Consider the following 13016-nt stretch of genomic DNA (forward strand, 5'->3'; position numbering starts at 1 on the left):
TGCCTGGCCTGCTTCCCACCTCTGACACCTGCAAGGACAGAGGGGCTGGGTGAGTCCCCTGAGGTGGCTTCATCTCCCTCTGGCAGACTGGCACTATTCCCAGGGCAGGGCTGGGAATGCAGCCCCAGATATCCATGTCTGATTGCAGCTGGCTGTCCCTTTGTTCCCAGGTTGTTATGGATGTCCTGACAATAGTGCTGCTGTGTCACGCTGCTGTCAGCGAGCACTGGGTCCCTTGGCTCATTTCCCTTGTGTTACTCAAGCTGGGTAGAGCACGTGTGTGTCAGTGTTGTAGCCTCAATACTGTGTTTTTTCCCTTTTTAGAAAGTTAAGTTCAGGCAACTTTGTCAGGAAACAGTTAATTGTGTCTACCTATAAGCAGGAATCTTTTAGAATTGTGGAATAACTGAGGTTGGAAAGGACCTCTGAGATCATGGAGTCCAGCCATTCCCTCAGCACTGCCACCACCAACCAGTGTCCCCAAGTGCCACATCGACATGGCTTTTAAATCCTTCCAGTGATGGGGACTCAGCCACTCTCCTGGGCAGCTGTGCCAGTGCTTAATAACCCTTCCAGAGTATAATATCCCTAATAATAACCCTAATATCCAATAAACATCCTCTGGCACAAATTGAGGCCATTTCCTTCTTGTCCTGTCACTTGTTCTTGTCTACTTCTCGTGGAACTGGGCCTACATAAACTAAGAAGTTATATATATAATTTTCCCATATGTATGTCTCATAAGAGTATCTGTGTGTTTTGTACCAAGAGGGGCTTCTGAAACCTGTGTTTTCCCTTTAAAAGTGCCTGAAATTCAAAACTGCTTTCTTCAATGTGGTAGGGCTGCAGACTGAACTAGGAGTTCAATTACTTAAGAAAATTAAAATCCTCTCGGTGTCTGCTGCGGCAGTGAACTGACCACGTTACAAGGAAGGCAGGTCTGGGTTAATTTGCATGTATTGACAAAAGTGCCACAAGAATCTGATGTTCTATTTGTCCCTTTGCAAATTGGTAAAAAAAAAAAAAAAAACAACCAAAAAACCATGATACAGAAATCTATCCATACACAGCATGATACTTTTACAGGTAAGACATTTGTACATCCACTGAACCTCAGGTGATCTGCTCAGCCTGGAGCACTCAGGGAAATGCTCATTTTTTTTTTCTTGGTTTTACTTTCCATTTTCAGCACTGAACATTCGCTCCTGCAAAGAGAACAAACAAAGAGCAGCTGAGGAAGAGTTTGGGAACAGTGCAAGGAGTTGTCAGTCACCAAGTGCTTAGAATCAGGTATGATGCTGAGTATTTGTCCCCCAAACCCACAGGGTTTAATGAATCCCATGTGAAAGCCTCTCCATAAATTCACAGAAGACTTTGACAGCAGATCTGTGCTTTCTCAGTGCCTCCAAGTACAAACATGATTTATTTCCAGCTCACTATGTGCAGATTATTTGTGTCTTGTGCTGCTGCTGACAGCTAATGAGTTTAGAATCAGACTTGATGGACTCCTCACTTTGACAGTGGTGTCATCTTGATGAGCTGCCAGTCCAAACCCTGCCTGGGGCCCCAAACTGCAGGTGTGGCCCACACCTGGCATTCTTTTTTCTTGGCGTGCAGCGAAGATTACCAAGCTCACTGAATTTAGGTGGCCTGTCCTACAGAACGTGTCCAAAAGCCTGATCAGACTTGCTTTAATCCTCAGCCACATCAAAGGGAACTGCAGGTTGGCTGCAGTGCCTGGGAGGAGCGGGACACAACATCTACCTTTAACATCCTGTCCAGCTTAACTGCATCTGCAGCGAACTTCCTGATCCCATCGGAGAGTTTCTCCACAGCCATCTGGTCCTCGTTGTGGTGCCAGCGGAACGCCTTCTCATCCAGGTGGATCTTCTCCAGGTCACATGCCTGAGCTGTGCAAGGGGAGCAGGAACAGAAACGAGCCAGGTGATTGGACTCTTATCAAATTTAGGCTTCTGAGCACCTCTTGGTATTGAAAAATTTTGAAATACTTTCAACATGACTTGCTGCAGGAGCACAGTTTGGGATGTGAGATTGGAAGTGCTCCTGATATGGCTGAGGGGGGTGGAGAAGAGGTGGAGAAAAAGGGTAATCTGGATAATCAATTTGTCTTAAAACACAATGTATGTGTGTGCTGTTCTTGTACCTGCTGCTGAATGGCACAGCACTTTGAGGCCTATTCTGAGGAATTATGCAACAGTCCTACAGCAGTGAGACGTTCTAAGCAAATATTCTGAACAATCAGGGCTTTATTTGGCAAGAACTAACAAAAGCTCGCTTGATAACAGGCGTCCAGGCCAGCCAGCACCCTGTGAGCAGCAACCCATGACTACAGCTGTGCAGAGCTTGTTTGCTGAGATGCAAAGCAGCATTTTAATGAGGCTACAGAAAAGGAAGAGTATCACAGAATCCTGCAGCAGTTTGGGTTGGAAGGGACCTTAAAGCTCATCCAGTTCTACCCCCTGTCATGGGCAGGGACACCTTCCACTAGCCCAGGTTGCTCCAAGCCCCATCCAACCTGTCCTTGAAGTAGTGCAGTGGGAACAAGCATTCAAAGCCATCGTGGCACAGTGTCACTAGATCCAATCACTCAATCTTGTGTATGATTTCTGGAGGGAAAACACCTTTTGGCATGTCTAGAGATTAAGATTAAACAAGTTTGACATCTTTGCTAATATTCAGTAAAATTTCATCCTGAGCATATGGAGATAAACTTCCCTCTGCTCTCCCTGTCCCCTTGGGAGAGTTGCAGAGGATGGAAGCACATTCCAAACCCAGTGGACCCAAGACCCTAAAGGTGTGTCTGCGATTGTAGCAGTGATGCTGTAATGGGGCTACAGTATTTCCTTTTGAGGCTACAATATTTCCTTTAGGAAGTTAGACTGTCCCTAAAGCAGGATGGAATCTGCACCACAGCACTGAGTGGAACCCCAAACTCTTTTAAGTTCCAGAAGAAAGGAAGACTGAAGAAGCTGGTGTGACCCGGGAGTGGACTTACCCTCTTTCACACTGAGTGTGGGAGTTAACTTGACGTGCTCTTTGCTGAGCTCTGCCAGGAGTTTGGGTGAAATGGTGAGATAGTCACAGCCTGTGAGCGCTTTGATTTCACCCGTGTTCCGGAACGATGCGCCCATCACGATGGTTTTGTAGCCAAACTTTTTGTAGTAGTTGTAGATCTTGGTGACACTCTTCACTCCTAAAAGGGAGAAGCCAGCAACTTCAAGAATGATTCTAAATGATTATTTAGAACAGGCTCAAACCAGCATTTTGTCATAAGTGGGTTTATATGAGTAAACTGTTTGAATGAGTAGCTATTGTCGTCTTAACAGTGTTAAATATGTGTTTACCTGGGTCCTCTGAAGGCTCATAGGTTTTCTTGTCTCCATTTGCAACATACCAATCCAGGATCCTTCCCACAAATGGGGAAATCAGAGTAACTCCAGCTTCAGCACAGGCAACAGCCTGAGCAAAGGAGAACAGCAAGGTCATGTTGCAGTGGATCCCATACTCTGCCTCCAGGACCCTGCAGACACAGGCTGGCTTAGAACAGCACTTCGCTCACCTACTGAATTTATATTCCAGTAACAAGCTGATAGGTTCAATCTCCTGAATTCCTTCAGTTGAGTTAGGAATGTGGCACAGTCGATAAGCTTTGAGGTTTTAAGCTAACAGATGTTTTGTGCTGCCCAACTCTGCGTTATTAATGCTGTTCCTTGGGCCAAATGGAGCCAACTTAGCAGGATATTTCAGGAAACCGTGGCCTGGCCCTTGTATGAACAAACTTTTCCTATTTCAACAGCAAGCTGTGGCAGAGCACCTTCCTTGCTGGTGACAGACTTCCTCATGGCGTGCCTTCAGCAGTACTGTTTATCTAAGGTCAGAATGCGCCTGTCAGGTGCCTGTGGACAGGCAGGAGCATGCCATGAGTCAGCACACCAGGCACACAAAGACTTACTTGCCAGCCTGGATTCCTTCCCACGTCGAAGAGAGCTTGATGAGAATCCGATCTTTACCAATTCCTGCTTCCTTATAGAGGTCGATGAGGCGCCTGGCCCTTTGAATCATTCCTTCCTTATCAAAGGACAACCTTTGAGACAAGAGCAGGGCTGCTCAGAACTGATTATTTGTTTTATGTGCTTCCCCCCCAAGCTCCGTGGAAAAACATTGTCCTGTTTTATCAGGACAAAAACGTGCCAGCAGCGGGTTTTTGTTCTAGGATCCCTCCTGGACTCTGAGCCCCCCGAGGAGGAAGTTTTTCATAATGAATTCAGAAGCTGGGCATTAAAAAAAAACCTGGCAGTGAGCAGGTTAACAGACAAATCCTGTGCAAGTCTTGAAATAAACTGTTCAAACAGATCTCCTGCTAAATTGAGCAGATACAATCACAGAGAAAAGAATGAGCAAAACTAAGAGTGGAAGCACGAGGCTTCCCTGGCTTGAGAAACAACAGGAAGATTATGAAAATCCAAAGTCGGTGTTACTTGTTTTTCTTACAGAGTTCTACTCAAACTAAGGGAAAGCCGCACTTCTAAATATTAACAATATAAATCCTGACAGTCTTATAGGCAAGAGCACCTTTCTCCAGCTCACATCGTGTCTCTTTTTCTATGTACAAATATCCAGGGTAACCCAGAGGGAAAAGAGCCAACCTTGCATCTACTTCTGTGGACACGCGGCCGGGTATCCTCTTGAGGATTTCAGCTCCAAACAATACAAAAAGTTTGTCAGAAGCATTTTTGATCTGTTCCTCTTCTGACCTGAAAACCACAAGAAGCAAAAGCATAAGGGAGGGGAAAAAAAAAGGTATGTTTATGCTTTACTATGGATTTGAAGATCAAATTTCACAGCCTGTTTAACATTAAATTCCAGAGTTCAAATGAGCCACTTATGCTCTGCTCTGTGTTTGTGTCCTGCCCTCTGTCGCTGCTGGCAGGATTAGCCTTTGGACATTATTTCCTATAAAGCTGCTGTTTTCCTGTGCAAGAAAGGCTGCGTGTGAGCTGGTAAAAAGGGAGGCACACGTGGAACAAACATAAGGAATTTTTCTTTCGGTGTTGAGGCTTTTTTGGGGCAGGAGATAAACCCACAAATACGCGAGGGGGAAACCCTGGTACAATGCTTGTATAAATAAGGCATTTTAAACATAGGTCTTCTGAGATTAAAGCCCTCTTGACTTACCCACCAAGCTTTTTCCCATAGGCAACAGCATCATCCATGAGTTTCTGGTACGCCGGCATCTGGGCCGCGGCGAGGATCAGGGAGGGGTTGGTGGTGGCATCCAGGGGCTTGTACTCATCGATGGCTAAGGAAGGAAAACCAGGCTGTTTAAAACAACCAGCCAGCCTCAGAAATGAGAAGGATTTTGCTCAGGTGGCTGAGGATGTAAACACTTGTGGCTGTAGAGTCTGGTAATCACAGAGCACACCAGTGCTCAGAGGTGTTTGTGCCATGGTACAGAACTGGGCTGCAGGAATGAAATACAGCAAACTTCAAATTTTATAAACAACAGACATTGCCCAAAAGGTACAGATTTGTAGAAATGATGAAGTGGTGCTGATTTCCAACTATATCCCAGCCAGCAAAACTGAGCTTCAGGAATCACAGAAGGGAGTAAAGACCAGGGGATCTTCCCTTCTAGCAGTCAGGAATTCGGGCTCTTGTTTGTGTCCAAGGATAGGACCAGGACAGATGAACAGCAACTTCTCTTACTGCTTTTTAAACCTTTTCCAAATAGTTGTAGTTTCTCAATGTCCTTGTTGTTTCCTTGTACTACCAGGCCTTCTCCTCTCCAGAAGGTATTTGACCCTTTGTTTTACCTTAAGCCCTGGACTGCACCTATTCCAGGTGATGCCAAGTGTTTACCAAAGCAGGCTGTGACTTACATTGTCTGGCTGTAATCACAGCCCGGCACCAGAGCCTGGCTGGGCAAACAGGGCAGAGCCTCTGCAGGCCCCTCAGCAGTTTCAACAACGCAGTTAAATGTCAAAAAATAACAAAACACTTATTAGCAGCTCCTTCTCCTCAGCATTTTTTTTTTTTTTTGCACAGGAATGAACCCCCAAAGTTAGAGAGTGCAACTGTACTGAAACTGTGCAACTGTATTGAAAATAAGTCTTGTTTTTCCACAGATCCCTCCCAGGCAACGATCAGGATCCTGGGGAGGTCCTTCAGAACTTTAATTCACATGGACACGGCTTAAAATAGGAGCAGCACCTCAGTGAAACTCCTGCTCTGTACCGAACCCAATGGGGAACCAGAGTCGGCAGAGACTGCACCTTCAGCGGAGCCAGGTGGGATTCTTGCCTTGTTTTGGGCTCTAAGAAAGACCCCCAGGTAACAACAGGCAGCCAGAGGACAACCTGGGGGTGTCCTACACAGGGCCAGGAGCTGGACTTAGTGATCCCTGTGGGATATTCCCTGGTCCTTCCAGCTGCCTGCACGTCACCACCCCCTCGGCCACCACACGGTGTATTTTTTTTGTCTGAGCTGCTGCCGCCTCTTCCCTTCACCTTAAATTTACTGCCCTGAGACACCTGACAGTTCCCATGTGGGGTTGGTTATTATTACACATCCAGGATTAGGGATTACCAGGCCTGGGGAGGGCAGGATGGGATTCCAGGGCTGTTCTACGCCACCCAGAGATACTCAGGAGGGATTTTTTGGCTCCGATGGACCAAGCAGGGCACTGGGTAGTGACAGCTTGGGAACAAATGGCTTTATAATGGAAGGCCACCTCCCCTTCTCGGAAAGGAGCATGCTGGCTCATTACCAGGAGATAAGGGGAACAAATGCACTTTGGCATTATTTTTATGGAATCCTGGAATGGCTTGGGTTGGAAGGGACCTTAAAGATCGTCTACTTCCACCCCTTGCCGTGGGCAGGGACACCTTCCACTAGCCCAGACTGCTCCAAGCCCCGTCCAACCTGGCCTTGAGTTTGAAAAAAACCCCAAAGAAGTCCCAAATCCAGACAGGTCGCTGGAAAAAAGCCCGAATTCAGAGCCCGGTTAGAGTGTGGCAGTTCCTACTGTGACAGCACGCGGAGCTGAGCGTGGGGGTTTGGGCACACGAGCAGAAAATCACGGGAGGGTCTGGAAAATGTCCCGGGCGGGCGGGCGGGTTCTGCCCTGCCGGCTGCAGAGGCCGGGAATGGACGAGCGGCCACCCCCCCCCGCCCCAGGGTGGTTCGCTCTGCCCCCGCCGCGCGCCCCTTTAGCCGGGCGCGCCCACTCTGCCGGGAGGGGTGGGGGTTAAGGAGAAGGTGCACTGACAGGACCCCCCCCCCCGCGCCGCCCCTCACCGTTGAAGTCCCCGGTGTCGGCCACCACCGTGGTGTAGTGCTTGAGCTGGTCCAGCGCCGACTCCATCTTCTGCCGCTTCACGGGGGACACCGACATGTCGGCGGCTCTGGGGGACTCTGGCCACCTATAAGGGACTCTGCGTGCCCGGAGGGGACCGGCCTGCGCGCGCACCCGCCGCCCGCGCGCTCCCGGCACCCGCGCCAATCCCGGCCCGAGGTGGGGGGTGGCCAGCCAATCGGGAGCGCTGACACAAGGGCGGACCCGGCCGGCAGGAGCCGGGGCGGGGCAGCGGGAGGGAGCGCGATTCTGATTGGCTGGGTCATGGCTCTGAAGGTCGGGGCGGGGGGTCGCCTTGGCGACTCTGATGCCGCCATTGCCCCCGGAGGGTGGGCTTGGAGGAGCTCCTCACCCCGGAATCTGCCGGGCTGGGATCTCCCGGCCCCTGGACCTCCCCTGGGGGCTTCCCCACGGCCGGGCACAGCGCCTGAGCCTCCCCTGAGCCACCCGTCCCTCATGGCCGCGCGGGGTCGCGGCGCCGCCACTGGCACAAGATGGCGGACGGGCTGTGAGGGGGAGGCAGCGCTGAGGGAAGTGCTCGCCCGCTGTAGGAGCTCAGCGCTTTCTGTTTCCTCCCCTGCTGTCGCGGCAAGGCTCGAAATGGCTAGTCAGCCACAGCTCCAGCCTGTGAGAGAGCCCTCAACCCAGCAAGGCACGTGGTTTGGGCTGTTCATTCACTACAGCTTTTTTCAGGTTCTAGTCTTCAGGTTCTAGAAAAGATCATCCTGTTAACGTGGTCGTGGTCCTGAAACAGAGGATGGAACTTGGCTGGAAATGTCAGAGAATCTGTCACTTGGCTGTCTAACAGGCTCTGAGTCGTGCTGTCCCCTCTTTTTGTACTGTTCCAATCGTGTAAGCTGCCGCTGGAGTTTCCCTTCCTGATAACCAAGAACGTGCTTTTTTAACGCGTTCTCATGCTTTGCCCAGCCCAAGAGAGGATAATGCAAAGAGGCATCTCTTTGCTCCGTGCTGTGCCTAAGCTGGCATTGACCAGGATTGGGGATTTTTAGCTTGCCAGTGCAAAATGCAGCCCTGGACAGTGTGAAAACACTGATGTGTTGACACAGTTGCATGTTCCAGGGGTAAGAGAAATTTGTTCTTTGATGTGACAAGTTGAGTTGGCAGCTTTCCTGGCATTCAATTCCTACCATGTGTGAGGTTTCTCTCCCCCCCAGCCTGTTTTTGGATACTGTTATTGAGGCCACAGCATCCTTCCTGTTGAATGCCAGTCCCCCAAACCCAAAGGAAACGTGTGGTTTCAGACATTTTGGTGAGTTTCTGAGACTCAGTGACAAACCATTATGAAAACCCAGGAAACGAGACGGAGATGGAGTTATACTTATAACTTAACTATTTTAATAAATCTTATACAGTGCATGGTTATATCATTTTCTCCTTCCTTCAGTTACATCAATGTACAGGACTTTATAGCGTTGTCTGTAGGCAGTACAAGTAGAACAGATGCACAGCTCAGTCACTTGAAAATTTATAAAAGTGACTCCTGCAATAAGGTCTGCTGAGATATTTACTTTAGGAAGTGCTCCCATGCTCCCAGCTTTACAGAACTGTCATATACAGTCCCTTTATAATCCCTAATAACTATAATTCTGTGGGACTGGCTTTCCTCTACACCCAAAGAAAGGAAGGTGGTGTTTTTCCTAGCTCAACACTTGGTTTTATTTTCATTTTAGGAATTATTTCTCCTCCTGTGCTTGCCATCCTGCTTCCCATCTCCACCCTACTCCAGAGCCAGGGCTTCTCAGGAGGATTGTCCTCTTCATCCCTCCCTGACAAGGTAAGTGCCCTTCATAGATTCCAACAGGGTTGGGGCTAACAGACGATCCTCCCCTGCAAGTTCCCTGCCTGCACTCCAGTTCCTGTTTCAAACAAAGAAAATATATCATCCATAAGAGACATTATTTGAAGAATAAAGCCAAACTTGAGGTGTGTTGGTGCTCTCAGATTTAGACACAAGTCCCCCAGACACTGTTTTAAAGCTTTTTCCATTAAATGTGTGCAGACAAGCACTTTAAAGGAGGTAGGACCATTCCTGGCAGGTAAAGGCAAGCACAAGTGTGGAACCTGGACCTGAATCCCATCCAGCCAAAGGTGAGGTGTGTGAAGGAGAAAACCCAACTCTCCCTGTGCTGTGAGCAGTTCTGGAGCTGTTTGCTTTACTGCTTTGCCATCAGGTAGGTCTATAAGTTAAACAGAGACAGAAATACAATGTGCCAAACTTACTATGCACTTGCTTGAGTTGTAAACTCTTGAGTAAAATTTTGATGTGTAATCACTTCATCCTGTCTCTAGGGAGAGGGATTTTTCCTCACCTCTATTTATAGATTGTTATATACCTATACACATAATATGATGAAGAAAAACACCCTGTGCTAAATTACTATTTTTTTTTTTGTGGCCATTTATTTTGTGCTAAAGCAGCCTTTTTCCCAGTGTGCTTTTGGGTTTTAGATATTTAGGAGTCATTTCAGCTGAACCTTTGTGAAGGTGGGGACAGGTGACCAACACCCTGGGAAGGGCTGTGGGTGTAACTGGGTTGGGAGCAAATGGTCAGGGCTTATCTTCTCCTGGTTTGAGGCGGGGTTTGGCAACACCACAACATTCCAAATCAGGATCAATGTCACTGGGAAGGGCTGCACAGCTGCCCTGAGCCCCAGGCTCTGCCTAAGCAGAGGGGAACTCGCCTATTTCCATATTTAAATCTCTTGCTTTGTCACTCCTGCTTGTTTTTAGGCAATGAAATCTCAGTTCCACTGTTCAAAGGCAGCAATGACTGGTTTATGGATTTAAGGAAGCAGACAGTCTTTGGGAATGTGTGTTGCCATTCCAGCCTTGTCCAACGAGGGGGCGTGGGAAGGGGGGTAGGAAGGAGAGAAAGAAGGCAGAGAATTGTCACAGGCCCTGTGCAGGGGAATATCTGCTCTGAGGAGGGAATGATGAGGGGGTTGCCTTAGGATGCCCGGAGAGGTGGTGACTCCCCATCCCTGGAAGTGTTCAAGGCCAGGTTGGATGGGACTTGGAACAACCTGATCTAGTGGAAGGTGTCGCTGCCCATGGCAGGGGTTGGAACAGGATGAGCTTTAAGGTCCTTTCCAACCCAAACCATTCCAGGATTTTAGGAAGAGCCTTATTCCCGTGGTCCAGACTCTAAACAGTCAGTGCTGTTCCGTGCCTGCTCTTCCCAAACCATGCTGGAGAGGGGGTGGGAGCAGGGACAGCTCTCGGACAAAAGCTTTGTGGGGTCTCTTTTTGCTTGAATCCAGCCCTTGTCGTTCATCCAGACCCGTGTGAATCCCGCTCTGACCGCATGCACGTAAAATTTCAGTATAAAATACGTAGTTATAAAAAAAATACTTCATGCAATATTAAAACACCTTTCCCAGAGGGACATGGTCTTATTGTCAACCCTTATCAACAGTGTTCGAGGAATTGTCACTCTGCTGGCAGCCAGACCCAAAGTGCAACACTGCTGTCTCCTGCCTGGCCCGGGGATCATTGCTTTCATTCCCTTTTTCTCTGCACTACTAGAACTAAGAGCTGAAATAAAGCAGACAGGGTTTAATTAGCGGAATCAATCCTCTCCTGGCGGCGCTTCATGATTTCTTGGAGCTCTGACTCCCCTCTGCTTTTCTGCAATGGAAACAAAACAGGAAGTTTGAATTTGAACTCCAAGCTGTAGGCAAATTACAGTATTTAATTCATGCTGTAAGGGTCAAGCTAGTTTCAAAGAGATACATTATATTAGCAAAAAGCAGATTAATTAGTGGAAATGGGGATCTGCCTTATGGATTTGGGGCCTTTTTGCTTAAAAGCCCCTTGAGAATTTTTACATGTGTTTGATTGGTGTGGGCTTTGGTTGCATTGTTTTTTGTTTCTTTCAATTGTGTTTCTTAAAATGCCTGTTTAATGAGATATTTGACACTGCTGGTAAAGTAGGGATTATCCAGAAAAATACTTACCTCCAGTTGGTTTTTCTCCACTGTGATCTTGCTGTATACTCTGTTTCCCTCATCACCACACACTTTCTTCAGCTCCTCTCTGTTGAGGGAGAAGAGCTGAGCTCCAGTGAGGATGCCAAGGTGTTCCACTGTCCTGGGAAGACACAAAGGGAGGAGATGATGGCTTTGTGCCAGAGATAGAAGGGCTGGGTGCTGCACCAGGGCCACATCATGAGGCCCTGGAGCTGTGCCAAGGTGGCAGCTGCAATCCCAGTTGCATTTCAGGCCGTGGGTTTAGTTAGTTATTATGCAGTTTTGTCCAGGAAACTACGTGTAAGAAAGAAAGAGAGGGAGTCTGGGCTCTGAATGCCCTCGTTACAGAGCCTGGATTTACCAGGATTGAAATGCAGTTTGCAACACAGGCTTTGTAAGTAAATACAAGTGACTTGTCACACAGTTGAGATGTTGCAAGTAGCCTGCTCTGCTCCTTTTCCAATAAAGGAGCAGCATTTCATGTGGCAAAAAAGCAAATCTTACTCTTTGCTGAATGACTTTGCCTCCAGCCAAGCTTTGACTTCTTCGGTGCTGGATTCAAAGGTGAGGGGCACAAAAACTTCCTGAGGCTTTTCCACTTTGAAATTCCTGTGGGGAGGCTGAATTTTATTGTTTGTGATCTTCTTTAGCAGCTCGTCATTCAGCTCATCCATTTGGTGAATAAGTTCTGTAGAAATAAGTAGGGAATGAAATCAAGTCTTCAGTCAGAAATCCTGTTAAACGAATGTGTTTGCAGGGAAATTGTAAGGAAAATTGGAATGTGGCTCAGCATTTTTATTAACTCTGTAAATACACCCCAGGAAAGTGCTTACTTTTGTATTTTAGTTCTAAAGAAGCAGCTTAAGTGCTTTGTTGGAGCAGTGACATTTTGACCTTCAGAATTCCACCAGGAACAAATGTGGACAGGGCTCCACTGTGGTTTTGGAGGCTGCTGGAGCAGAGTGGGGGATCTCCCTTTTCCTCCCAAGCCAATTCCTCCCTTCGGCTTTTGAAACCTTGCTTTCTCTTTGGGATAAACTGGGATTTCTACAGTTCTCCAGAATGGAGAGGAGGGATCACAAAAATGACAGCTGAGTGTTCTAAGAAGCTTTGGGTTTGGGTTTCTTGCAGTGTGACTGGCGAGAACCTCATTTTCACCTGTTTTAGATACAAATTTACATTGAGACCAGTCTTGTTTCTCACGTTTGTAACTTCCCCCTGTCCATCACACCTCAGCCAAGGGATGTGAAACCCCACAACCCCCACGAGCTTCTGCTTGAGGTTTGCTCAAGGGTGTAAACCTGATCTGGCAGTGTCTTTGCTCCCACCGGTGCTGTCAGGTGGTGACAAGGGACAGGGTCCCTTTCCCTGATGTCTGGTGTTGCTGTTGGCTTTTTGCTTCAGTTGATCATCTTCCTGTTTTTGAGTTACTTAGTTCCCTTTGGGCTGCTGAAATAAGGGAACTGTCCTGCAGACACAGCAGCAAGAGGGGAGAACCCCAGCCCACGTGAGGCAGCAGGGGTCAGCAGGGATGGATTTGGGGTTTCTGAGAACCAGGTTCCCATTTTTCTCTGCCCCTGCGTTGCCATTTATTTTCCTCCCATATCACCCCTTCGCTGTTGCCTGATGTGGAAGGACAGTTCTGTGAGAAT

At 48.0% G+C, this 13016-nt stretch overlaps 2 protein-coding genes and 1 long non-coding RNA gene across 4 annotated transcripts in view; 1 reads left to right on the forward strand and 2 right to left on the reverse strand.

Moving 5' to 3' along the window:
• Positions 1–969: 969 nt before the first annotated feature.
• Positions 970–7557, reverse strand: TALDO1 (transaldolase 1). Its single transcript, XM_027696409.1, has 8 exons — positions 7318–7557; positions 5197–5320; positions 4668–4775; positions 3974–4105; positions 3366–3541; positions 3017–3214; positions 1765–1910; positions 970–1205 (listed from the first exon to the last, which is right to left on the reverse strand). The coding sequence occupies exons 1-8, from the start codon at positions 7412–7414 to the stop codon at positions 1173–1175; spliced, it is 1014 nt and encodes a 337-aa protein (XP_027552210.1). The 5' UTR covers positions 7415–7557; the 3' UTR covers positions 970–1172.
• Positions 7558–9064: 1507 nt separating this feature from the next.
• The window catches only part of LOC113973858, a 53541-nt gene continuing 49589 nt past the window's right edge, over positions 9065–13016 (forward strand). The window contains exon 1 of the long non-coding RNA XR_003536358.1: positions 9065–9170. This is a non-coding gene — a long non-coding RNA (uncharacterized LOC113973858). The remainder of the gene's footprint in view (positions 9171–13016) is intronic.
• The window catches only part of EPS8L2 (EPS8 like 2), a 48238-nt gene continuing 44948 nt past the window's right edge, over positions 9727–13016 (reverse strand). For both annotated transcript variants that reach the window (XM_027696377.1, XM_027696378.1), the window contains exons 19-21: positions 11869–12052; positions 11353–11485; positions 9727–11023 (exon numbers count right to left, since the gene is read on the reverse strand). In XM_027696377.1, coding sequence (XP_027552178.1) covers positions 10952–11023; positions 11353–11485; positions 11869–12052 — 389 coding nt within the window. In that variant the 3' untranslated portion in view covers positions 9727–10951. The remainder of the gene's footprint in view (positions 11024–11352; positions 11486–11868; positions 12053–13016) is intronic.

The sequence above is a fragment of the Neopelma chrysocephalum genome, unplaced genomic scaffold (genome assembly GCF_003984885.1).
Source record: "Neopelma chrysocephalum unplaced genomic scaffold, ASM398488v2 Primary Assembly neopelma1_106b, whole genome shotgun sequence".
NCBI lineage: Eukaryota > Metazoa > Chordata > Aves > Passeriformes > Pipridae > Neopelma > Neopelma chrysocephalum.

Bases quoted from the DNA above. Each gene is read 5' to 3' on its own strand.
- TALDO1 (XM_027696409.1), bottom strand. From the start codon at position 7,414: ATGTCGGTGTCCCCCGTGAAGCGGCAGAAGATGGAGTCGGCGCTGGAC. The intron at 4,776-5,196 runs GTAAGTCAAGAG...TGTGGTTTTCAG, and splicing joins TATGGGAAAAAGCTTGGTGG to GTCAGAAGAGGAACAGATCA. The intron at 1,206-1,764 runs GTAGATGTTGTG...TTCTCTTTGCAG, and splicing joins AGCTGGACAGGATGTTAAAG to GAGCGAATGTTCAGTGCTGA.